At 51.7% G+C, this 22,739-nt stretch overlaps 10 protein-coding genes across 10 annotated transcripts; 3 read left to right on the top strand and 7 right to left on the bottom strand.

Annotated features, from left to right (window-relative positions):
- Positions 1 to 209: 209 nt before the first annotated feature.
- Positions 210 to 1,844, top strand: BDV17DRAFT_294361 (putative C2H2 finger domain protein; the record flags this gene model as incomplete). Its single annotated transcript, XM_073762820.1, has 3 exons — positions 210 to 224; positions 314 to 849; positions 1,025 to 1,844. 3 exons carry the CDS (start codon positions 210 to 212, stop codon positions 1,842 to 1,844), a joined length of 1,371 nt encoding a protein of 456 aa, XP_073612462.1.
- A 1,527-nt stretch (positions 1,845 to 3,371) lies between these two features.
- Positions 3,372 to 5,795, bottom strand: BDV17DRAFT_294360 (ankyrin repeat-containing domain protein; the record flags this gene model as incomplete). The annotated part of the gene is made up of 1 exon (XM_073762819.1): positions 3,372 to 5,795. The coding sequence occupies one exon, from the start codon at positions 5,793 to 5,795 to the stop codon at positions 3,372 to 3,374; it is 2,424 nt and encodes an 807-aa protein (XP_073612461.1).
- Positions 5,796 to 5,906: 111 nt separating this feature from the next.
- BDV17DRAFT_271899 (alcohol dehydrogenase family protein) lies at positions 5,907 to 7,636 on the bottom strand. The gene is made up of 6 exons (XM_073758832.1): positions 7,228 to 7,636; positions 6,992 to 7,138; positions 6,822 to 6,918; positions 6,302 to 6,766; positions 6,130 to 6,251; positions 5,907 to 6,066 (listed from the first exon to the last, which is right to left on the bottom strand). Exons 1-6 carry the CDS (start codon positions 7,356 to 7,358, stop codon positions 5,964 to 5,966), a joined length of 1,065 nt encoding a protein of 354 aa, XP_073612460.1. The 5' UTR covers positions 7,359 to 7,636; the 3' UTR covers positions 5,907 to 5,963.
- On the bottom strand, positions 7,597 to 8,945 carry BDV17DRAFT_271895 (putative Yippee zinc-binding protein Moh1). The gene is made up of 2 exons (XM_073758831.1): positions 8,298 to 8,945; positions 7,597 to 8,225 (listed from the first exon to the last, which is right to left on the bottom strand). The coding sequence occupies exons 1-2, from the start codon at positions 8,394 to 8,396 to the stop codon at positions 7,992 to 7,994; spliced, it is 333 nt and encodes a 110-aa protein (XP_073612459.1). The 5' UTR covers positions 8,397 to 8,945; the 3' UTR covers positions 7,597 to 7,991.
- Positions 8,946 to 8,997: 52 nt separating this feature from the next.
- On the bottom strand, positions 8,998 to 10,643 carry BDV17DRAFT_271894 (putative translation factor pelota). The gene is made up of 3 exons (XM_073758830.1): positions 10,408 to 10,643; positions 9,851 to 10,342; positions 8,998 to 9,788 (listed from the first exon to the last, which is right to left on the bottom strand). Exons 1-3 carry the CDS (start codon positions 10,483 to 10,485, stop codon positions 9,144 to 9,146), a joined length of 1,215 nt encoding a protein of 404 aa, XP_073612458.1. The 5' UTR covers positions 10,486 to 10,643; the 3' UTR covers positions 8,998 to 9,143.
- Positions 10,644 to 11,040: 397 nt separating this feature from the next.
- BDV17DRAFT_294356 (uncharacterized protein) lies at positions 11,041 to 11,997 on the top strand (the record flags this gene model as incomplete). Its single annotated transcript, XM_073762818.1, has 3 exons — positions 11,041 to 11,194; positions 11,672 to 11,740; positions 11,804 to 11,997. 3 exons carry the CDS (start codon positions 11,041 to 11,043, stop codon positions 11,995 to 11,997), a joined length of 417 nt encoding a protein of 138 aa, XP_073612457.1.
- Positions 11,998 to 12,651: 654 nt separating this feature from the next.
- On the bottom strand, positions 12,652 to 13,556 carry BDV17DRAFT_294355 (mediator complex subunit 15-domain-containing protein; the record flags this gene model as incomplete). Its single annotated transcript, XM_073762817.1, has 3 exons — positions 12,652 to 13,005; positions 13,054 to 13,155; positions 13,218 to 13,556. The coding sequence occupies 3 exons, from the start codon at positions 13,554 to 13,556 to the stop codon at positions 12,652 to 12,654; spliced, it is 795 nt and encodes a 264-aa protein (XP_073612456.1).
- Positions 13,557 to 15,446: 1,890 nt separating this feature from the next.
- BDV17DRAFT_271892 (uncharacterized protein) lies at positions 15,447 to 16,611 on the bottom strand. Its single transcript, XM_073758829.1, has one exon. It carries the CDS (start codon positions 16,234 to 16,236, stop codon positions 15,790 to 15,792), a length of 447 nt encoding a protein of 148 aa, XP_073612455.1. The 5' UTR covers positions 16,237 to 16,611; the 3' UTR covers positions 15,447 to 15,789.
- A 523-nt stretch (positions 16,612 to 17,134) lies between these two features.
- Positions 17,135 to 17,820, bottom strand: BDV17DRAFT_294354 (LysM peptidoglycan-binding domain-containing protein; the record flags this gene model as incomplete). Its single annotated transcript, XM_073762816.1, has 4 exons — positions 17,135 to 17,305; positions 17,362 to 17,390; positions 17,449 to 17,580; positions 17,748 to 17,820. 4 exons carry the CDS (start codon positions 17,818 to 17,820, stop codon positions 17,135 to 17,137), a joined length of 405 nt encoding a protein of 134 aa, XP_073612454.1.
- Positions 17,821 to 20,363: 2,543 nt separating this feature from the next.
- On the top strand, positions 20,364 to 22,437 carry BDV17DRAFT_300246 (glycoside hydrolase superfamily; the record flags this gene model as incomplete). Its single annotated transcript, XM_073764019.1, has 5 exons — positions 20,364 to 20,738; positions 20,890 to 21,384; positions 21,440 to 21,505; positions 21,537 to 21,749; positions 21,805 to 22,437. 5 exons carry the CDS (start codon positions 20,364 to 20,366, stop codon positions 22,435 to 22,437), a joined length of 1,782 nt encoding a protein of 593 aa, XP_073612453.1.
- Between the last annotated feature and the right edge of the window lie 302 nt (positions 22,438 to 22,739).

Genomic DNA, 22,739 nt, shown 5'->3' with positions numbered 1-22,739 from the left:
TTGCTTATCATCTGTGCCCTGAGCCCGGTCGTCCTTCGCCTACAGGTACCCTGCGCTTCCCCCGTGATTCCCCTACGTCCAGCTCGACATACCACACTGCTTCTCAGCTCTCCTGAAGACAATCGCTAACAAGGAGAAACAGGCAGTTTTGACTTTCAGCTCTTCAGGGACTTTTTGGGATTGACTTCCCCAAAGTCCGCGTACCCACCATGGCCTCATTCAAGGTAACTTTCTCTCTGTCTCCTTTGTCGGGCGTGTCCTTTTTTGTTATCTGACTCTCGGGATTTATTTCTAACTACTTCTCTGAAATTAGGAATTATCTCTTTCTCGCCCCTTCCCTCAATCCACTCCTCGCCACCACTCCCACTCCATCTCTCTTGGTGCGGTCAACCCAAACCATCGGGTGACTCGCCGAAAGAGCGTGACCACCACAGCTGCCGCCAACGCCGCCGCTGCAGTTGCTGCCACTTTGAAAGATTCTCCAGACGCGGCGGGGATTGCCATGCCCGCCCATCGTCGAGGAAGTCGGAAGGGCCTAGAATCTAGCTCGGTCGGAGCTACATCTGCCTTTAGCTCCTACCTTTCTCGCAGTATGAACAGCCCCAGTCGGGACTCTCTCGCCGCTCGCAAGGCCTCTCCCAGCCAAACCCAGAACGCCTCGCCAATGAACCAGACCACGGTGGACGGAAGCATTGCCGCCGACAAACCGGCCACCAGCAAGAACCGAAACCGTCGGGCTAGCGAAGGGGGCCATCTGGTCAAGGGCGAAGGAAAAGGCTCTAGGCCCGAACTTCGCTGCGATCGTTGTGGGAAGGGGTACAAGCATGGCAGCTGCTTGTCCAAGCATATGTGTGTAACCTCCCCCCTCTGCCATCCTGTCGCCCGGCTCGGTTCGGAGCGATGCACCATGTCGGCTCTGCAACGGTCGCCTTCGTGGTCTACCAGCTCCCCTTTCAGTTTCACGTTCCCTTTCCTCTCTTGCGGTGGTGGAGTTGCAGTCGGTTGACATGTTATCGAAACACAGGTGGGAACATGACCCTGCGTGGGCGATCACGTCAAAACTTTTGATTTCCAAGCACCAGCAAGTGCAATTGCTGGAAGCAGCGTCTGTGCTTGTCAACATGAATGTCGATGACCCGACTGCCGAAAACCCCGATGCTGAGTCGGAGACTTCTTCGGCCTCCCCAGACGCGTCGTCCGAACACCGTGACGGAACCAGCTCGGCGGAGACTACTCCACCGCCGATGGACGAGGATAACAGCGATGATGATATGTCGATCGAGCCTGAGAAGCCGTTTGCTGTGAACAACGTGGGCCCGCAGTACTCCCACTCCTTCCAGACCGTTCCCTCGAGCTCGTTCACGGGGAGCGCCCCATGGCCTTCCCCGGCTTTCTCACACTTCCGTCAGTCAAGCATCGAGACTCGTCCATCGACCGCAGAGGCCAAGCTCGCCGACGACGACGAAGCGGATCTAGCCGCTGCTATCGGACTCTGCAATTTTGGGACACCGCGTATGGGTCCGACATCGGTGTCTCCTGGCGTTCCACCAGTGCCCCCGCTTCCGACCCGCTACCTTGATCAGGCCAACGTTGCGGGAAACAACATGGGTCGCTCAGGGACCAGCGTGACCGAAACCACCCTGCCGAGCTCCCAACAGGACGTGTTCCTGTCGCTGTCCTACAATCCGTCGATGTCGTACAAGGTGTCGGACGAGCGTGAAGTCAGGCTGGGGAACACGGAACGCACCAGCCGTCAAACCCGCAACGCTGATGTTGATTTTGGCAGCCGCCTCACCCAGGTGGATGACGACGACGACGGTGTTTTTGGGCGGATGGAGGAATAAATTCTCATCCGTTGGATCGCCCCAAGGGCGACCTGGCTTCCCTTTGAGCCTTATAACTTTCATGACATGTACGAACGAGACCCCGCGTGAACTTTGCGACTGTTGCTGTGCTTTGACTAGTTGGAGTTGGAGACCCCCTTTGCGTGTATGACCATTTCAGGGACTGTACCGCCCCATTTACTTGGCTGGGGTACCCTGCTGCATGATGGATCAAGGGTATATTATATCATTTTTTTTTTCTTTTGTCCTGACCGTCTATCCCTTACTCTGGCCATATTTCCTATCTTGTATCTTTTCTCCGTTCATTTTCCATTTGATGCCCACCTGATTCCTCCATTGCATTTATTGTTTTCGTTTTTCTATACAAGGCCATCTTGTCTGGCCCCTATACCTACTATACCAACCTATACCTTTACATGTATAAATCCCAACGAAGAGCATTCTAGCATTATCACATTATTCACTCATGTTTTCTTTGGTTTCTCGACTTGACTTCTTCATCGAGTAATCGTGCTATATAGATATTCTATCATATCTCATGTCTAGATCAAGACTACCCTAGCCTACCCTATCCTATTACCTTACGTTAACTGCATGTTGCCAATCAACAACCATATTTCATCGCTGCATATTTGAGTAAGAAGTATACAGAATAAAACCTACCCAGACCCTAAAGGCATCCTTCCTACGGCTTTTATACTCTCTCCTTACACGACCTGGTAGATACTAGATACTAGCAGTCTAGAAGATTAACCTTACTCAGTAAACATCCTAAGCTCAGTTAAGCTAAGCAACGCAAACCCAGGGTCCAGCACGTACTCCGTACCCGACCTGGGCTTACCGATGGATACCGGATACCTGATACTTGAAACTTGATTGATACCTGTCTCGGTCCCATGTTTTGAAAAAGAAAGCAACGCAACTGGTCGATGGATACAGTAGTCTAGACCATGCAAATCGCCAAATCACCAGATGGTCAGATGACAGATCATCATTCCTGATTCCTCCAGCTATCTAAAATGGACAACGATAAGCGCGGAGCATCCGTGGTCCATGCAGCTAGCTGGGTAAGACGCCGCGCCACACCCGGCATTCGGCATGTTGTTGGCTGGCTGCGGGCTGCCAGCCGGGTTGTCTGGGGATGAACCTATGAAAAAAGCAATGTGGTGAAGATCTTGCGGGCTGGTGGTCGTGGCCGATCCAAGCCAACCAATGTAGGGCCGAAGGAAGGGGAAGAGGAAGGGCTTTGCTGGAGGGGGCTGATTGGCTTAGTATGTATTGAGTTTTGATTGTTTTGAAATCTTTTCTGAATTGAGTTTTCTTAGATCTGGAACAGGTTTGGGTTGTTTTCGTTTATTGGTGGTCTGTTAAGCTTAGAATCCAATAGGGTTCAATGTGCAGGTTCGACCTTGGGTTGCCAATAACTCTTCTAAGTTCTTCTGAAGGCCATGCTGTATGCATCTACGAGATGATTGTATGATTCGCTGGCCAGTTTAAGCCATTCCGGACACTGATACTCAGTACCCGCTAGGCATATGGTCCTGAGTGTGAGATTGGTGAAGGATACTGGTAAAGAACCCTGATAGTGGCCTCATCTCCAGCCCTCATTGCCAACGAAATAGGTGTCAGACCTTTCTTGTCGCCGCGGGCTACTTCGGCGCCGCCCTGGATGAGAACCTCTACGGCGCGGGGATGGCTTCCGGACACGGCCCAGAACAGAGGCGTCTGTCCCTTGAGGTCGGGAATGTCGACTTCGGCGCCGGCTTCCAGAAGCACCTGGATGGCTTTGATGTGTCCGTTCTCAGCGGCGTGCGATAAGGCTGTGCGGCTGAAGAAGTCTGCAGTTTTGAGCGATGCTCCGTGGGCTAAGAGGAGCTCAATGTTCTGAGAGTGGCCGTGGTGTGCGGCGGCGATGAGAGCTGTCGTGTTGAGGCCTGGGTTGCCGGTCACGGCGTTGGCGTTGGCGCCGTGAGCGAGGAGCACGCTGATAAAGTCAGTTTCGGGCATTCTAGCGGCTATTCCAAGAGGCTTCGGGCCCCATGGCGTAGGTCCTTCTACGTCCGCTCCGCGTTTGAGGAGCAGTTCGACGAGGTCGATGTTACCGACTGTGCAAGCAAGGTACAGTAGAGAACGTCCGTCTTTATAAGTAGTGTTTGGGTTCCCGCCTTTGTCGAGGAGAATTTCGGCAATGGCGTGTATCCCCTCAGTGCAAGCTTTGATAAGAGGAGTGCCGCCGTCCTGGTTTTCAACATTGCCTCTTACCGGATAATGCAGAAGGCTCACTGAATAGTTCAGAAGGCTCGAAACGATAAGCGGGTTCCCCCTGTGGATGGCAAATTCGAGGATGTTCTCACGCATGGAAACCATGCCATGTTTGAGGAGTAACTCGACATTGTCGTCTTGTGATCCTTGCACAGCGTAATCTAGGGCTGATTGGCGAGTTATGTCCAAGGCATCAGGCTGAGCTGTTCTCTCGAGGATAAACGCCGTCACGTCAATGCTGCTGGAACCTGCTGCGTTCATCAGGGCTGTGCAGCCGTATCTGTTAGCGTCGTTGACGTCGGCACCATGTTCCAGGAGGATTCGAAGAGTTTCGACGGTTGCGCCCCATTTAGCAGCTTTCAAAAACGCCGTGTCGCCGCTTGAATCTTTCCAGTTGACGTTGGTTATTTTTGTAAGGATAAAAGCAAGTATCTCATCACGACCAGGACGTACTGCTTCATGTAGGGGCTGCTCCTCCAGGAATTTCTGCAGCTCTGGGTCAAACCGGTCAACGACTACCTTTTTCAAAAGTTCGAAAAGATTATGGTGCACAGCCAGCCAAACCAGTGCCTTGGTACTTTGCTTTGGGCTCTCTATGCCACCTGCGCCAATCAGCAGGGATATAGTCGGGGAATACCCAGTACGCATGGCATTTAGCAATGGCGTGTACTGGTTTTTCTCGTCGATGATGGCATGGCAGTCCGCGCCTGCCTGGAGAAGGATTTTGACAGTATTCTCGTTTCCGCCATGAGTGCTGGTTGCTAGATGTAAAGGAGTATTATTTGCCCTTGATCGGGCATTGACGTCTGCCCCATGGTCCAGCAGCAGCTGTACAATGGCGGGTACGGAAGGATGGTTGGATATTACAGCCAGATGCAGCGGGGTCTGCGTGCCGTCTGAAATAGAGGCATTGGCCCCGCGAGAGAGAAGCAACAGAACGGCTGAATGGTGCACGAACTTGACCGCATTGAACAGGGGTGTCTGCCGACGAGTATCTTTCGCGTCAACCGGACTTCCCAAATTTAGGAAGAACTGTAGCATATCAAAATCCCCAGACCTTGCTAGATGATGCAGCACGGTTTCATCTTCATCGCCTCTTGCGTCTTTATATGCGCTGCGCTCACATAGGAGATTCACCGTAGACGGGTCGCCTTGGTATGCGAAGGCAGCGGCAGTAAGCGGGCAATCAGACAGGCTGCATGGGGACAAGATGTCCGCGCCGGTGTCTATCAAGGCCTCCATGGCCTTGACATGATTACCCCTGGCGGCTGATAAGACAAGCCTTCTCATAGCGTCGGGCTTACAGGAAAAGCCGAGCTCAAAAAGAAATTGCAGAACATGGGCGTGGCCATTTTCAGCGGCTGCCTCCAAAGCTATGAGCGAGTCGGGCTTGATCAAGCTTTCCTGCGGTGTGACGCGCGTGAGGATCTTCTCAAGAGTCTTGAGATTGCCGGTGCGGGCGGCGAAGACAATAACGTCAGTTAATCGGAGGGTGCGCCTGTTCTCTTCTAGCAGTGTGTCGTAGAGTTGCGAGGTCAGGGCGAAGTAGAACCGCTTGGATGTCTGGATGAAGGCGTTCAGACTGCGGAAAGAGAGCTCCTTCCCAATAAGTAAAAGGAGTTCATCTGGGAAGGAGAGTAGACCCTTGTTGGTTTGCTTGTGTTCGCTTGAAGTAGATTCATTGAGCATATTGATTTCAACCTTCTGCTGATTGTTGGGGGTGAGGCTGAAAATGCTGAGACTTTATGTGATGCTGCAAGGCTGTGTTGCCTAAAAGACGTTCAGCCCCCAAAGACGAAGTCACGTTAGGCACCATATATCTATTGTCTACATGTTCTCTGCTCTATACTCGATAAACTATTTTGCTGCCTCAAAAATCACCTTTTGCACCTTCATTGCATTAAACAAATCATATGCCTCGACAGCCTGAGACAGAGGCATAATGTGTTCCGTCATGAAGCTACCCAGCGCATTAGCATCATGTCTATAGACAACATCGCGAAAGACAATCTAGAAGACTTACCCAAGCAGATGCTGATTCCTCTTTAGTACCTCGAGCGCCGCATCCGAAACGGACCGTACCGGACACCGTCCCATCTGCAGTGTCAGATTCTTCCCGTACGCCTCGTTCCCATCCCAGGGTATCTGCTCAGCACAGTTAATAGACGTCTCAACTGGATAAGAGTGGGACAAACCTCTCCATTATGAACGCCAACACTACTAATAACCCCCCAAGGTCTCAGAAGCTCAAATCCCATTCTCAATGCCGGACTCAATCCCACAACTTCAATAACAGCATCCGCTCCCCTTCCCCCCGTCAACTCCAGCACCCTCTTCCCCAATCCCTCCCTATCCGTCTGGAAGTTCCAAGGCTCAGCGCCAAGCGACTGCGCGAGTTCCAGTCTCGATGGGACAGAGTCAACAGCAAGAATATGCTTGGGCTTGTACTCAAGGGCATTGATGAGCGCGCAGAGCCCGACGGGGCCGCAGCCGATGAGCACGACCATCTGTTCGGCGATTTGTGCTGCCGTGGCATTCTTGAAGGCATTTAGAGCAGCAAAGTACCCCGTCGGGAAGATGTCGCCCATTAACACGAGGTATTTGTCTTCAATACCTGAGGGTGCCTTAATGACTGTGCCGTCTGCGTGGGGGATCCGGACCTGCATGCACTCAGCATCTCTAGTCCATCTCCATAGGTAAGAGATGACAACATACGTATTCTGCCTGCGCACCATCCAAATGGTCACAACCCAGAAGCATATTCTTATCGCACCTCGACGAGAAGCCCTGGTTGCAGTAGAAACAGGCCCCGCTTCCAATTCACATCAGCAGCCGTTCATCCGTTGTTGATAACAATGCAACGCACTACAAGAGATGATACATACCAAGACGTCGTAAAGGCCGAAACAATTACATCCCCCTTCTTCACAGACTTCACCTCATCACCAACCTCAACAACTTCCCCCGTAACCTCATGGCCCATAATGAATCCTGATCCAGCGGGTTCGGTGCCGCGGTAGACATGAAGGTCGCTGGTTCATGGGGTAACTATATCAGCAAAGCCCAGAAGAAGAAGAAGAAGCAACATGTGTAAAATATGTAAGTGAAGAGAGCTCCATACCTCCCGCAAAGCGCGGTATATCTCGCCTTAACGATGATATCTGTCCCCTGCTGGATTTGAGGAATTGGGAGGTCTTCAACAGTCACTTCGTATGGTGATTGAAAGACTACGGCGCGCATTGTGTTGGACATGATGCTTTCAGGGTCATGTATACAGCGTTGAAAGGTCTTTCAGATTTTCGCAAACTGTCAGTCAAATAATGCGGGGAGCAATCTCGGCTACGACTCCGATAACGCAACTGTTCCTTGGGCTGGTGGGGCCGGCAGTCACCGAGCTGGTTGACGACCACTGGAACACGATGGAGCCTGCGAGATGCCCCGGAGTAAGCTCTCAGGCTTGGTCTGGGCTCTTCGAGTTGAGGATGGTGGCTGCAAGTTGTAGGTTGAGTGGATTGGTGGTGGGATACCTAACTATCTGTTGCATATCCATAGTTGAAAGAAAAGAAAAAAAAAGAAGCCGATTTCCTGGCGCTAATAGAGCACATTATTGATAAGAAGATCCAATCTGAACCGCTGGGGTCCGGCTCTGCCTCATAGCACCAGCAGTGCCGCGCTGAGTCCTTGAACTCCCAGTCCGAACCTGACCAAAACCGAAAAACGCCTACCCCCATTAACGCCGTTCACTTTGCGCCGTGCCGAATATGCCAATTTGCTCCATGCAGTCTGTGCGCATGGGGCCGCGCGAGCGTCACCGTAGCCTCGACCCGAGAAACCAGGTCCATCGATCCGTCGATATGGCACGGTGCATGACCAAGCCGAAAAGCACTAGCACACCACGCAGAGAAGCTCCTCCTCCAAGATAAACTTCCCCTCCTTGTATTTCTCGCCATTCTCAAACGCTTTGTCGTACTTCCATCCTACCGTTTCTTTGCATTGCCTGCATGAGATGTCGCGGACGATATGCTTTCCCGTGGTCATGCTACGCTCCACGGGTTCCGAGGTCGAGATATTGACGACGCTATTGAACAGATACGCTTTGCCGTGTTGGCCTCGGAAATTCTGCGAAATGGACAAGGTCGATTAGCGACAGCTCCTTAGTCAGGGGTAGAGATGAAGAACGGCGATACTCACTCTGCTGATGATGTCATCATAGTCGGCAAGGTGCGTTTTGCAAGACTTGCATCCGAATATTTTGGCAGATGTAAGGTAGATGTTGTAAGAGAGACCCATCTTGTCCTGTTGTCGCTGGTGGCCCTCCTAGTCACTGGTGAGGTGGGAGCTTCAAGGATCCTGGAGTGTAAGCTGCGCAAGAGCTAGGCAGATAAACTTGGGACGATGTCAGTTTAGAACAGAAAAGAAGAATTATGAAGCCTCAGAATAATAAGCACTGTCTGCCTGGGAGGTCCCGCCTCGAGGAGGTCGCGGAGTTTCAAGTACAAGGCGGGGAAGCAGATAGTTGCGGAGTGAAGGTCCCAGTGAAGTCACGGAACTCCTGAGGGCGGGGCGGCAGGTAAAGGATTGAGTCACAGCGACACAAAGGGCCCTTTGCAGAGGGACAACCCTCCGAGTGAATGATTATGGCAATTTGTCTGACAGGCTGAGCTGGTCTGAGGTCAGGGAGTCGGCTGAAGGTGAAGAGGTCGGGTGGAGTAACCGGAAGCCCGATAAGAAGTCGAGGAGTCACGGGTCCCCGCGATACGGCATGCAATCGATGATGAGGACAACTGTTAACACGAGCAAGCAGTGTGAGGTCCAATAATGATCTGTTGGCCTTTTCGAATTTCGACTTGGCTGCTCAGTAAGGACGAGCTGAAAGAAGCCGGGGGTGGTCGGGTGATCGAGCAACTGTAAGTTCTAGAAGCATCATCCACTACTACTCATTGGGCAGGTGCTCCCAGCCCCCCGACTTGAGGTTATCTGGATGGACAAGCAACAAGACAGCAAAATATATACAGTTCTTTGAGATCTACAGAGAATCTATTCACTATCGTCTTCCAGGTCCTCATCACTGATAGGAAACGTCAACAGTGCAGCAATCCCTCCTAACCCATCTAACCTCTTTCCACTCTCATGCTCAGAACTCAAGACACGCACCTCACCCCCTTCAACATCCCTAACCCGGTCAACGAGCGCAACCCATCTTTTCCGCTCCGCCACGTCTTGAGACCGGAATAGTTTGTTCGAAATAATAAGCACACCTCCGCCGCGCCCTACAGCACCTTGATCGACTGCACTCTCGACCTCTCGAGGTCCGTACGTAGCCTTGTTCGTCTCCTTGCGCAGTTGCTCGTGGAAGTCATCCATCAGCTTTGTTTCGCGCGCGTGTTTGGTGTCGCTCAAAAGGGCCTTTACCGTAGCGGATTGTAGGACCTCGGTAAGGGAGTGCAGGTAGCCGGAGGCCGAGTGGACGACGACAATCGAGGAAAGGAGGCGTTTCAGCGCGGGTGTGGATGTGTTTGCGACGGACTGGATGTGTTTTTGGAATGAGGTTGCGGTGAAGCCGGGGGAAGCGAGGAGAACTGGGCGCACGGGGTCGTTGGTAGACATTGAGGTTGAGCTGGTGTTGAATTCTAGGTGGCGGAGGAGGGTGTCGAGAGTTGTTTGATAGAATTTTGTCATTGTCTGTTGCTGTCAGCTTCAAGCATACCTTGACAATGTCCCGGGTAAAGGTATATGTAACGCACCTTATCATGATCACTTCCGCCAGCCCGCTTCCTCGGAACAGACATCTCAATCTTCTGCTTCAGCACTGTCCGGAACTGGCCAATGAAGCATATATGCGCCAATCCCTCTTGCATAACAACAGCAACCGCCTCCGCTTTCCGATTGCCCCCTTCATCTACCGCATCCTTCAACGCCTCTACAGCAACACTGTCCCACCCGCTCCCCTCCCCATCCGGGCCCGAGCCCTTCTCCAAGGTAAATTGTCGATTCAGTTCAAGATCAAGGGTATGATGTTGTCCAATCTTGGTATGCGGTGTCTCGTTCATAATTTGCCCACTCACATGGAGCTGGGAGTTCTGCGGGTCAAAGTCGAGACTCTTGACGCGGATTTCGAGCGTTAGGCGCACGCGCTGGGAGCTTGTTGAACCAGTCGTTGCGGCGGTCGTTGTGACGCGGCGGATTGCGGTAGCATAGAGGAGGTCGCCGGGGACTATGAGATTGTATGCGTGCCACTGGTGGTGTTCAGTACCTTTCTGTTGCTCTTGTGCTGTTTTGGTGGGGTGACGTTGTGACGTACCATGTCTTCAGGTTCTTCGGGGATTAAGGAGACGCTGCCGGCGCCGCCATGTTCGATTTTGTTCTTGACGAGGCGCATGTTGGTTATTCTATGATAATGACTGGGGGAAGACAAATGCGCAGGTCTATATGGAATCCGGAGAACGGTGTCTGCAATCACAGGGCCGGTAATTCTGAACACGATGTACTGGCCTCAGGCATATAAATGCGGGGCACCTCTCAAAGGGGGTTAGTGGTGTGCTTTCCTGTGGCTTATCGATAAGAGTGCCTGGAACCTTTGTACTGTACAGAGTATACAAGCCTTCCGAAACCTTGAGGTTAACAGTGGTTCTTGTAGGCTTTCTTGACCCTCATGAAGCCCACTTACGTCAAACAAAGGCTGTGTTTCTGACTTGCTCAAGTTAGGCCACCATATGGGAGTTCATAAGTCTGAGTTCCATAAATAGCCTGCAGCAAATCTGTGACTTAACTGGCTTGTTCCGGCTTGTTCGAGGCCTAGAGATCATATCAAGAGAGACACCAGCAGAAAGTATTTCTTTCTGTGGCCCTAACATCTTATCTCCTTGCTTCTCATAAGGGATTACTCGTTGCTCCCCGTTACATTGTATCCTACTGAACCCTCATCTCCAGCACAATGATGCTTTACAACTTCATTCTCGCTACGCTCGCCATGCCGTCGAGCCTGGCCATGCCGAATATTCTGGTCTTGCACGATGATGTTAAGGGCCCAGGGTCTCCTCAAGGCATTGAATTGAGTGCTCTCGGTCAATCAGAGGAAGGTAATCAGGGTATGTCGAATTCCCGGCCGAACTATAGTATATGTCTGGTTTCATTCAGTTCATGCCTGTCAATCCACACCCATTTTTCATAGCAGGCTCTACCAACGCGAAGATACTGGCAAGTGCCTTCTTGGATCTACTAGGCTATTGTTACCGCTATGGAGAGTCAAGTTGTAATTTCCCTGGTTGCATCAAGCGCTGTGGAGACTATTGTGAGATTTGGGATGGCGGCTAGGGTATTTGTCAACGTAAATGCCTTTGAGACGCGCTATTGATAGTGCTCTGTGCAGAAGAGAGAATCTATGCTTTCTATTATGAGATAGTTCCGATCAGAACAAAAGTGTCATGATGGTCGTAACCAGATTGCAGCACCCTCATACTCCCTTCTGCGAATAGACGAACACCCTAAGGTTGGGGGGACACGGCCTTGGTGGGTTTCAACCGGAAGAAAGCCCTAAGTTGACTAGAGATTTATGTGGACAACAGGTGCGCTTAGCGACGCATACAAGAAGTTCCTCGACGGTCTGCACGCAAAGTATACTTCCCGTCTGCAATGTACATTCCTCTCTTTTTTTTTTTTCTCTAAAAATGAGACTGTAACGCCACTAACTAGTGTAGACGACACGATCCTCGACCTCTGGGGCCTGTGCCCTAACCGCCCTCCAATCGACACCCACCATCCAGCTGTCCGAACTCACACCGTGACAGGGTTAAAGACACTGAAAGTCAACCCGGGATTCGTGACCATGTTCGCGGAGCTGAAGGAAATTGAGTCTGGTACGTCCACTATGTCTTTTTACTACACTGGGTGATTGTTTGGCATACAAGGAGTAGACAAAGTCCTCGACTTGAGGAGTGCAAGAGGAGTGAAGCACAGGGGAATGCTGAGACTCCCGCGTAGCTGCGTTTTCATGCTGCAATCTGGTAACGTTCACACCAGTGGAGGCAGTATTTCGACCACCAGAAGATAGTTATACAAATGTGGATGTAATCATGCAGTTTCCGAGGAGAAAGGTACGAAAAAAATAATTCAAGGGAACAGGATTCTGGTTTTGTGAGAGTTGTGGTCTACGGTGGAGTCATGAGGCCAACCAGCGGAGAACAACCCAGTACCATCCTATCGCACCGGGTTGTCCAGTCTCTTTTTCTTCAAACTCACGGCATTACATACCTCGACTTTCGTTGGAAAAGCTCCTGTACCAATTTACGAACTTGGACGTCTATTTTTATCTTAGCTGTTTTGGCCAGGATTCAGCTCCAGGTTTATCATCAAAAGGCCCCATCAGTAGCTCAAATGTGTTCATTCCGTTTAGCATATACCCCGTCTGCTGCTTCACTAAGGAAAAGCCAAGTGTTATGATCCGCCGAGCGCTCGTCCCGCAAGATAGAATTATGAGATATGCTATTAGGTCATATGTCGTGGCGGGGTTTACGTGTCTGCCCCTGCTGCCGACGAAGAACCGCCTCTATCTGGGCGTGCTGCTGTGGTGCCGGTGGAATCGCCGACAGATGAGGCAGCAGCCTGGCTCGAGACTCTGGGGGGCCTGTTGAAGAGCCTCTTCTTGCTGTTGGGGTTGCTGGAGATTGCTGGCGTTGAGCGGGGCCATATTCTGGTTGGTCTGTTGCGCGTTGGGTCCCTGAGAAGCGCCAGGTCGTTGGCCGGACACCTGACTCTGTTGCTGGTTGACGCGAGCAATCATGCGATGGAACAGTTTCCTAATATAATCTGTAGTGCCTGTCAGATAATCTGATGTGACCGTAATTTGGTCGTTGAGTGCCCAGTCAGGCCCAGGTTCGAATTGGCGTATCAGTTGGATACGCTATTAGATGTTAGCATGCGAAGTTATAATGAGACCTAGTCAACATACTATCCCAAGTAAGCTCCGCACATTCCTCTCTTGCCCAGGGATCTTCGCGACGAAGTGGACAAGTGAGTCCATCCTTCCCAGGAAATCTGTGCAATTGCGCAACTGTTGATTCATCGTAGTCATTTGTTCGGGCGTAATGGCGACTGTTCAATAAGCAGACAAACGACCTCTAGGTGTCCATTGTCAACTGCGTGATGCAGCGTTGTCCGTCCGCTGGCATCGCTTTGAGCGAGTGGTATGTTCAGATGTTCAAGGAGTTGTTTCACCGTGTGCGACAAAACATGACGAGCCGCATCTCGCAGCCGCGCTATTCCTAGCCATGGCTTGTCCTGCACATAGGTCGGAAGCGCTTCGAGCAACATGGTAACAGTATCCTCGTGGCCGTTCGCTGAAGCTTCTGTCAGAGAGTCTATGCCTAATTTGCGGTCGCTAGGGTCCCAGAACCCCCAGTCAATCAGAAGCCTGCAGATCTCAGTCTTCCCAGTTTTTGCAGCATGGACCATTTGATGATTATGTATAACGCCGGGTAAATGGTTCGGGATCTTGTCGAGCAGGTATGCAAGGGTTATAGGGCATCCGACGCGGGTCGCATCCTTAAGTACTCCACAACATTGACATGTCCGTTTATAATGGCCAAGGAAAATCCGAAGGCAGACGGGCAGATGCACGTCGCATCTTGTTCAAGATGGTCCTTAGGCTGCGGCTTCTATGCACTTATGGTACGTTCTATCGTCTGTGGGACGAGTCCCTGCAGGCTATCAACTCCCATGAGGAACAATTCACCCTTTTGCAGCAATCAAACGAAGCAAGGTGTGTATTGTGCTCATGCAACATCACTCCCATTGATAACTCGGGTGGTCCAAGCTCCGGCAATTTAACACCATGCCTACATCTCTTATGTGACGACTGCTCCAATCAATATAGCAGAAATATACTAGACTCAAACCAAGAAGCGTCGTCCACTAAGCGGCTCAAAGACAAACCTTGTTCTATCTGTGGGCAAAACGTCCTGTATGGACAGAAACGAGGCAAAGGAGACCAAGGCGGCCAGATCGGCTCAGATATCGCCAACCTTGGGTATTCTGCAAAACTATCCTGCTTGGCCAGCCTGTATATGTGCTGATGGAACCTCCCTACCCCCTGGCCTTATCTACCAGTCGGCCGCAAGCAAACTACAAGACACCTAGCTTCAAGACTTCAAATACGAGGCTCACGACTGTTTCTTTACCTCTTCCCTTCGGGATGGACTAATGATGACCTCAGTTTGGCCTGGGATCGAGATGTCTTTGATAGGAACTCAAGGGATAAAGCAAGGAGGTGTTGGAGGCTTTTATTTCTGGATGGGCCCGGCCCCCACGTCACTTTGAGATTCCTTGACTATTGTAAAGCCAATAAGATCGTCCTAGCTACATATAAACCCCACTCAATACATTCCTTGCAGCCCCTAGATGTCGGGATCTTCTCTCCTCTCTTAAAGGCCTATAGTGATGAGTTAGAGGCATTCCTGCATGCATCTCAAGGCCTCAGCATGATTATAAAGTGAGACTTCTTCAGGATCTTTTGGAGCAGTTGGAATAAGGCCTTATCTGCAAAGAATATTGACAGTTCGTGGAGAGCAACTGGGTTGAAGCCATTTGATTCCGAGGTTGTACTGGCTCGGTTCAAGGCCAGGGCAAGATCTTGAGCTTTATCTAATGACTCGTCTTGATCAGTACTGCAAGAAGAGGACTGGAGACACACCCAGAGGCTTCTTAAAGAGGCTGTTGCCGATCTCCATGATGAAACTACCAAGAAGTTAAGCCTTACGATGCATCACCTCTCTACAGAGAATATCTTGCTAGAGGAGCGTTGCAGGGGCCTCGAAGAGGCACTAGTGAATAAAAAAAAAAAGAGAAGGCAGTCTGGTAAGCCTCTTGTATTTTAACTGCAGGCTCCGGGGAGTGGAAATGCAGGCCTCTATTCTCCAAGGAAGATCCAGCAAGCTCGTAACCTCCAGAAAGAGAAAGATGAGGCTATACAGAAAAGCCAAAGCAGTAAGAGAGGAGGCCAAGCTACGCCAGCAGCAGGAGAAGGAAGAGAAGAAGCGAATTATTTAAGAAAGAGGGAGGGTCAAGGCTGCAGAGAAACAAATACGCCTGCAGGAAATGGAGGAGAAAAGGCGTGAGAAAGAACGCCAGAAGGAGGAGGCTCATATAGCCAAGGAGGCAGAGATGCAGCTTTAGAATAGCTTTAATTCTGCTAAACAAGGCAAGCCCAGGCCCCCAGCAACTCGAAAGGCACCACTAAAGCAGAAACAATCCCCCGCCCCCAACACCCGAATTTGTTCCGGAGGCCCCCTACAACTACTAATCGTCAAGGACGCGTAATCCGCCTCCTACAGCGCTTTCGAGAGATTTAAAAGACATGCATAGTTCTTCAGTATGTCAAGTTTACTACACCAAAATATTTTAATCTAATTCGAATTATATATGGTTCAAAAACCTCATTTTGCTGAATTTCGTTGGGGGTCGGAATCGGGCGTCACGTGTAGCCGGGCGTCAGGTGATTAGTCACGGTAAGGGAGGATAGCCCTAGGTAGGGGAAGGGGAGGGGGCACAACAAGCCCAATGTAGTCTGAGCAACCTACGACTCGAAAATCAGTCAGAGCCTCCAGTCCAACGAATAAGCCCCTGGCTTCCACGCGTTCTCCACCCCCACTCCTGCAAGCCTTTTGTCAAAGCGTCCATGAGCGCTTGCTCATAGCTCCCATCTTCCTGAGAAATCAATCCATTCGTCTTCCACCATGCCCAACTCCCCAGCATAATCCCTTCTTCCGAGCGCAGTATGCCCGCTGCAACGTCCAAGATATGCGGTCTGTTGACATGGCTGGCGAAAACGGTCGCTCCGCAAGTTCCGCAAAATGTCCTGCGTACGCCTTTGCTCGATCCGTAGCATCCCAATTAGAAGATCATCCGGAAGGGGCGGGGTCATATGGTCTTTTGGCACGTAAAGCCAGGGGACTGCATGTGTTCCTGTAACTAGGCGGCAATCGCGGCAGACGTCGATAAGCGCAAGCCATTTCGTGGTGTCGGCAGGATGAATCCACTTTTTTCTAGAGGGAGATTCAATGAAGCCTTTTTCGCGGGCGAAAATCGCTGAATGAGATGCCGCCACAGTGACATTGGGCGAGCAGTTTATCCTCATTCTCGCCGTGACGCGTATGTGGAGGGTCGGAGTCGGGGATCGATAAGCCGCCCGGCTGACTCTCCCAAATCTTCAACTGCCGATCTCCGACCGTGGGCAAAAGCGTAGACAACCCTCCATCACCGGTCGATGCGGTAAAATAATGCTCGTCGATAACCCAGACACTCTCATTTGCATTTTCATCGAATATCGAAACCGAGATATTCCATACGCCATCACTGTCCATTTGATCCCCGATATGACAGCCGCAAGTCGAGCAGAAATATTTCGTCGATGTTGCGTGTGCATGGCGGTAGCCCGTTAATCTATCCAGGCTCGATTGCAGTCGCAGATGTGTGTAGTGGGAGGGCAGGGATGAGGTTCGGAGAAGGTTGGGGACGGAGAGTATTTATAGAAGATGATGCGGGGCAATGTTGCACTTGTCCGGAGGCTGAAACCAAAGTTCCTGAACCGGGAATCGGATGCTGGGTCGGACCGGGGAGCTTGGCGGACGGTGCCGAGATTAGGGCCGGCCAAGCCTATGAGATCTACCTGTAGCTGATCGAAAGAATGGTGGTAGCATGAAGGCTATACTTCTCCAATAAGGATTAATCGTGGAAGCAAAAGGGGATCAGCAGTAAGAGGCGCTAGAACTCGGCACTATACACTTGCGGTTGTTGTCGAGCAAGTATGGTATGTACTCTAGGTATACTGGGACAGCAGGCTTGAATAAGGGTCAGTTCGTGGTTGAACGTCAGAAGACTCTCGGATGGACCTTGGTTGACTCCCTCGAAAAGAATTATTATATTAGTCTAATATGAGGAACAGTATCATCCACGTAGGTCTGGCCGGAGTTCAGATCATCTAGGTATAAGCTCAAATTTTCCCTCGAGCCCACGTGTTATTACTCGTAGCATCGTCACCCTGCTACCTGCCTCATATAAACACCCGCGCACACATAGTAATCAACCCAAAGGTTGCTGCAAGAAGCATCAATCGTAGGATTCCACTTGCGGAACTGGTCCAGGGTAATGCCGTATGCCGAGTCAATAGCCCAGCAGCCCTCGCCAGACTGCACCTTGTGGTACTTCTTGCAGTCCACGGTGATATCAGGAATTTGGGGTTTGGCGCAACGTGAACGCAGACATAGTAGTCTGGCCAGAGATTCGAGCATTCTACAGCACCGGTGAGTAAGAAGCTTAAAAGGAGATCAAGGTGTGAAGGAACACATACTATCGTCAATAGAGGAATTCCATTTGGAGAAATCAGCCTGCGTGATACCGTACTCGGCCTCGATTGTCTCGCATTGGTCGCCGGATACAATCTTGTGGTATTTGTCGCAGTTCTCGTCGATGCCGGATTGCGCTGGGGAAGGGGCGTCGGTGTCAGTGCCGGTGCGGGCTCAGAAGAGGCGGTCGAGACAACGGGGACGTGGACGCAGACGTAGTAATCTAGCCAGAGGTTCGAGCAGTCTGTCCGTCTGTTAACGGGTGTGCAAGTCCTACGGGGGATGAAGGAAAGGGGAGACATACTGTCATCAATGTAAGGGTTCCAGGAAGAGAACTGGGCATTGGTAATGCCATACTTGGCTTCGATTGTATCCATTGGTTGCCAGAGGCAACTTTGTGGAACTTATCGCAGTCCGAGGCCAGGCCGGGCTGCGTTGGGGAGGGAGAGTCACCCATCGCCGATGTTGTAGTGGCAGCTGGCTCTTTGGTAGTAGTAAACACAGCAGTGGTAGTGCTCGTGGCCATCGTGGTAGTCTGCGTCGTAGTGGTAGTGGTAGAGGACGTGGTGCTTGGCTCATCGGGCGTGACATTGCCAATGACACAATACTCTGCAAAGTCGTCAAAGTTGGTGCAATCCAGACCGGTGTTCAGCGACTTGAACTCGTCAACAGAGAGACCCCATCCCGAAGCGAAGCTCGCGCAGCTATCGTCCGAGCTTGCTGCGATGGAGAAGGAACAGTAGGCCGCTCAAATGAGACGGTGCACGGCAACGCGGACCGTCTGGCCAACATCTCGACAAACGAGACCACTTACTTCAGTGTCTCTGGCACCGGCAGAACGTCCCAACACCAGCGACACCTGGGAATTGTTTTGGCAGCTGAGATGGCAGAACTGTTCCAGATCAGAAGATCCGGCGTACAATGACACGGAGTATCCCTGGATATCCACGGGCTACGCCGGCGAGAGCCTCAACATCGATACCGTTTCTCATGGCTTCCATATGGCAGGCTACGATATTCTCGTTGACACAGTTGTCTTCACCACCCGCGAGGGCGCTAGCCAACCCAACCTCACGACCCTCACCAATGACGAGGATTGCCATAAAGCCTCGGCTCTCGCTCTCCCGCCTATTGTGGACTCGCTGAGAGTTCCACCCCACAAGTTAGACAACACCGATAGCGTGTCCATGTGTCCAGTACTCGCCAATTTGACGTTGAATTCGTCTCCGACTCCCAGCCCCTGCAGCGTTAGCATTAGCCACGAGTCTAGCATCCTGGCCAAGATCACCGACGATGAATGCAGCAATGTGCGGACCACCGCTCTGGATTGCAACGCTGATGATCCAAAGAATGACAATGCGCCGGGTCAGGACCGCCGTCAGGCAGCATGGCTTGCCGCTACGCTGGCCTTTGCCCTGGCCTTTGGCGTCGTTGGATGCTACTCGTCTCTGCTACACCTTACAGATGAGCAGGTTGCGGTATTTCATCTCAGATTCATAGTTCGGCACGGTCAAGCATATCTGCATGTCCAGCATTAATGTACTTAGTATTAGTTGGGTTGCCTCGCAAACAGCCACAATGTCCGGAATGGGTCCAGTCCACCTTCTCGTATTTTTTCCCTCTGAAAGCCCACTTCATACCCAATTGAATTCAACGCCCTAAATGGGGACCTGCATAACAATGCATTGCTTTGAATGTAACCTCACCATTTCCATCAACACCGACAATCACGAAGGAGCGGAGCCAGCCTCTCGCTACTTTAGATGGTGTCTTGGCAAAGAGGGCGTCTCCATCTGGAATGCCGACGACGGTGGCCTGGATTTTCTTGCCAAGGTTCTAATAAACTTGTGGATTCTCGAATGGCGGCGCTGTGGCATGTACCCTGAAGGTTGTGTCTCAGTTGTTGAGCGCTAAGCCTTGCTGAGAGATCTTGCGAGGCTTGGTCAAAGCTTATTCTGGTGAAAGATAGACATGCATGACATGAGTGTGCGAGAGGCTCCTCAGACTGTTTCGACCTCCCGGCTAGGCGTACGGACCCCAATCCCTAAACGAACCTCAACGCTGGTATCGGAAAAACACCGTCAGATGCCCGCGTCTGTGTCCGCAGCTGAGATCTCGCACAGTAGTCAGTAGAGCACCCACTTTGAGTGTGATTTGGAGCTCAGGCCATGGGTCACGTACGCCGTAGAACAGCCCCGAAAAAGAAACATGGCCAAAGGTGGATAGGGTCCAGGCGTACCCGACGCCTCCGGTTGGCAGCACTGGCCGACAATCGTTGGATAGGGTCAAGCGCTTCGGGCCGTGGTCGGTCAGGGACTCAGGGGCGTCAATGCACTTACTCAATGAGGCAGGAGTGTTGGACATCAAGGGTTCATCGTATATTCTACTAAATCGCTGTCCGTGATTCGGATTTGGCCCTAGTTGGCTAGCACTGCAAGGTACTCACAGCCTCACCTATGCGAGCGCTGATGACTGCTGAAGCGTGGGCTATTCCAGACTCTTGGTGGGCCAGGCAAATTCCCGAAATCCGTGGCTCGGAGTTGGTTCCTTTATGCTTCTTTCCTTAGTACCTGAGCCAAGTGGAAGAGGCTATTCAGCTCTCTTGGCATCACGAGTGCAATCTCAAAGTATACCATAGGTAGCGTGGGTAGACACCAAGCAACATGAGGCTCGAAAATCATAAATAACGCAGCCTGACGCTCCTGTTCTGCTTCGTGTCAATGATATTCTCTGTACCTGGGCGACATCCAGCAGGCCTTCCAAGTTCTGGTCTGATGCCGAGTGTCTTGACTTTGCCAATTCTACGAGCTTCACCACCACCGCGCCATTTACGTTGCCGCAACTCTCCTCAATCAAAGGCAATCACACGAGTGTCCGTACCAACACCACTGTGACTGGAGGACACCACTCCAGACGATCCATGAGTCACTCGGTGCTCCACGATCGGGCATCCGAATGCCGCACGGAGAAAGTGGGCGATGGAGACAGCTGCGCGGCCTTGGCCGAACGCTGCGGCATCTCCGGCGCCGACTTCACCAAGTACAACTCGGACAAGGGACTCTGTTCTAGCCTCACCCCTGGCCAACATGGCTGTTGCTCGTCCGGCGATCTCCCCGACTTCCGCCCCAAGGCCAATGACGACAGTTCCTGTGCTACGACCATAGTAAACGACGGCCAGAGCTGTGCGACTGTCGCAGCAGCCAATAGCCTGACAAACGACGGCATCGAAGAATTCCACAAGGACACATGGGGCTGGAATGGATGCAAAAACATCTTTGCTGGCAGTGTTATTTGCGTGAGCAAGGGCACACCACCCATGCCTGCACCCATGGAAAAACGCCCTCTGCGGACCGCAGGTGCCCGGCACTGAAGCACCCAATGACATGAGCAAGCTCGCCGACTTGGACCCTTGCCCGCTCAATGCATGATGTGACGTCCGGGGCCAGTGCGGCATCACGCCCGATTTTTGTACGGACACGAACACCGGCGCTCCAGGCACGGCCAAGCCCAACACCAACGGCTGCATCTCCAACTGCGGCACTGCCGTTGTTAAGGGCTCGGCCCCGTCCGAGTTCCGCAGCGTCGCCTACTATGAGGGATACCTCTTCAACCGAGACTGTCTGTATCAGGACTCCCTTCAGATTGACACATCCAAGTACACCCACCTGCATTGCGGCTTTGGAGGATCCATTACGGCGGACTACGAGGTCTCCATCGGAAACGAACTCATTACCTACGAATTCAACAACTTCAAGTACCTCAGCGGGCCCAAGAAAATTCTCTCCTTTGGCGACTGGGACTTTTCGACCAAGCCCGAAACATATAGCATCTTTCGAGAGGGCACTCGGCCAGCAAACCGCCTTAAGCTGGCAACAAACATCGCCAACTTTATCAAGGAGCACGACCTTGATGGGGTGGATATCGACTGGGAGTACGCTGGTGTAAGTTACTCCCTTTTCCTCTTACCATTCTATTGTCTCTCCTGACAAATGACAGGCGCCGGACATTTCTGGTATCCCTGCCGGTGCTGAGGACGAGGGTGACAACTACCTGAAATTCCTTGTTGTCCTCAAGAATCTACTCAAAAGGAAAGTCGGTCTCTATCGCTGCTCCCGCATCATACTGGTACCTGAAGGGCTTCCCGATCAAATCAATTAGTAAAGTAGTCGACTATATTGTCTTTATGACCTACGATCTGCACGGGCAGTGGGATGCCGCCAACCCCAACTCTCAAGATGGCTGCCCGACCGGCAACTGTCTGCGTAGTCAGGTCAATCTCACGGAGACAATGACATCTTTGGCCATGGTCTGTTTCCAAACCCCTACAATACACCTACATCCGCTGATATATGCCCTCATAGATCACCAAAGCCGGCGTCCAGTCTGACCGCGTGGTTGTGGGAGTCGCCAGCTACGGCCGGTCCTTCGCCATGGCCGAGGCTGGTTGTCACGGCCCTGAGTGTCAGTACACCGAATCACGCGCCAACTCCGACGCTACAAAGGGACGACGTACCGGCACGGCGGGTTACCTGGCTAATGCTAAGATCAACGAGATCATCAGTGGTAGCTCTTCAGGGCTGAACACCCGCGACACTGTTTCCAGTCGGGTTACCCAGCACTACCTCAACGAAGACAGGGACAGCAACATTCTGGTCTATGATGATACCCAATGGGTTGCATACATGAGCCTGGCGGTCCGCGAGTCTCGAGTGAGCAAGTACAAGGCACTAAATATGGGTGGGTCAGTCAACTGGGTAACGGACCTGGAAAGCTTTGTGGATGCACCGGTAGGCAACTGGTCGGATTGGAAGGCCGCCATCATGGCGAAAAAGAATCCTCTCGAAGAAGGCACGAGTCTTCACGACGGCAACTGGTCCACCTTGTCCTGTGATAATGAGTACTACACGGGAACGCCATACTACACCCCCTCGGAGCGCTGGGGCGCGCTCGACGTCGACGAAGCCTGGGACGACATGATGAAGACTTATTTTTAAATATGGTATGTGGTCCATTTCCAAATTGCGGTCTTTTGGGTGGATTTCTGACAGAGATACAGTTCTGCAGAAGCTGCCTGGCATTGCTTCGCTGAGTGATGAGGGCAAGGAGAAAGCCGAAGAAATCACAAAAACCGTTTTAGGCAAGGCAGTTGACATTGGCACGAGTCTTGTTAGTACTGAGGACCCGATAAGAGCGCCTTTTTTGAACCTGTTCCCTTGGATACAAACCCATAGCTAACCAGCGCACCCGAAACTCCAGCGACGATTGGACGGACGATGATCAAGACGGGTTTATGACT

The sequence above is a fragment of the Aspergillus undulatus genome, assembly GCF_047715775.1.
Source record: "Aspergillus undulatus strain CBS 261.88 unplaced genomic scaffold BDV17scaffold_52, whole genome shotgun sequence".
NCBI classification, from domain to species: Eukaryota; Fungi; Ascomycota; class Eurotiomycetes; order Eurotiales; family Aspergillaceae; genus Aspergillus; species Aspergillus undulatus.
This window is presented reverse-complemented; position numbering and strand designations above follow the sequence as displayed.

Excerpts from the sequence above, each read along its gene's own strand:
- BDV17DRAFT_271899 (XM_073758832.1), bottom strand. The coding sequence starts at position 7,358 with ATGTCCAACACAATGCGCGCCGTAGTCTTTCAATCACCATACGAAGTG. Across the intron at positions 7,139-7,227 it reads TATACCGCGCTTTGCGGGAG|CGACCTTCATGTCTACCGCG; the intron begins GTATGGAGCTCT and ends CCCATGAACCAG. Across the intron at positions 6,067-6,129 it reads AGGAATCAGCATCTGCTTGG|CTTCATGACGGAACACATTA; the intron begins GTAAGTCTTCTA and ends TGCGCTGGGTAG.
- BDV17DRAFT_271895 (XM_073758831.1), bottom strand. The coding sequence starts at position 8,396 with ATGGGTCTCTCTTACAACATCTACCTTACATCTGCCAAAATATTCGGA. Across the intron at positions 8,226-8,297 it reads ATGATGACATCATCAGCAGA|AATTTCCGAGGCCAACACGG; the intron begins GTGAGTATCGCC and ends TCCATTTCGCAG.
- BDV17DRAFT_271894 (XM_073758830.1), bottom strand. The coding sequence starts at position 10,485 with ATGCGCCTCGTCAAGAACAAAATCGAACATGGCGGCGCCGGCAGCGTC. Across the intron at positions 10,343-10,407 it reads CCGAAGAACCTGAAGACATG|TGGCACGCATACAATCTCAT; the intron begins GTACGTCACAAC and ends GAACACCACCAG. Across the intron at positions 9,789-9,850 it reads GCGGAAGTGATCATGATAAG|ACAATGACAAAATTCTATCA; the intron begins GTGCGTTACATA and ends TGACAGCAACAG.
- BDV17DRAFT_271892 (XM_073758829.1), bottom strand. The coding sequence starts at position 16,236 with ATGAGGATAAACTGCTCGCCCAATGTCACTGTGGCGGCATCTCATTCA.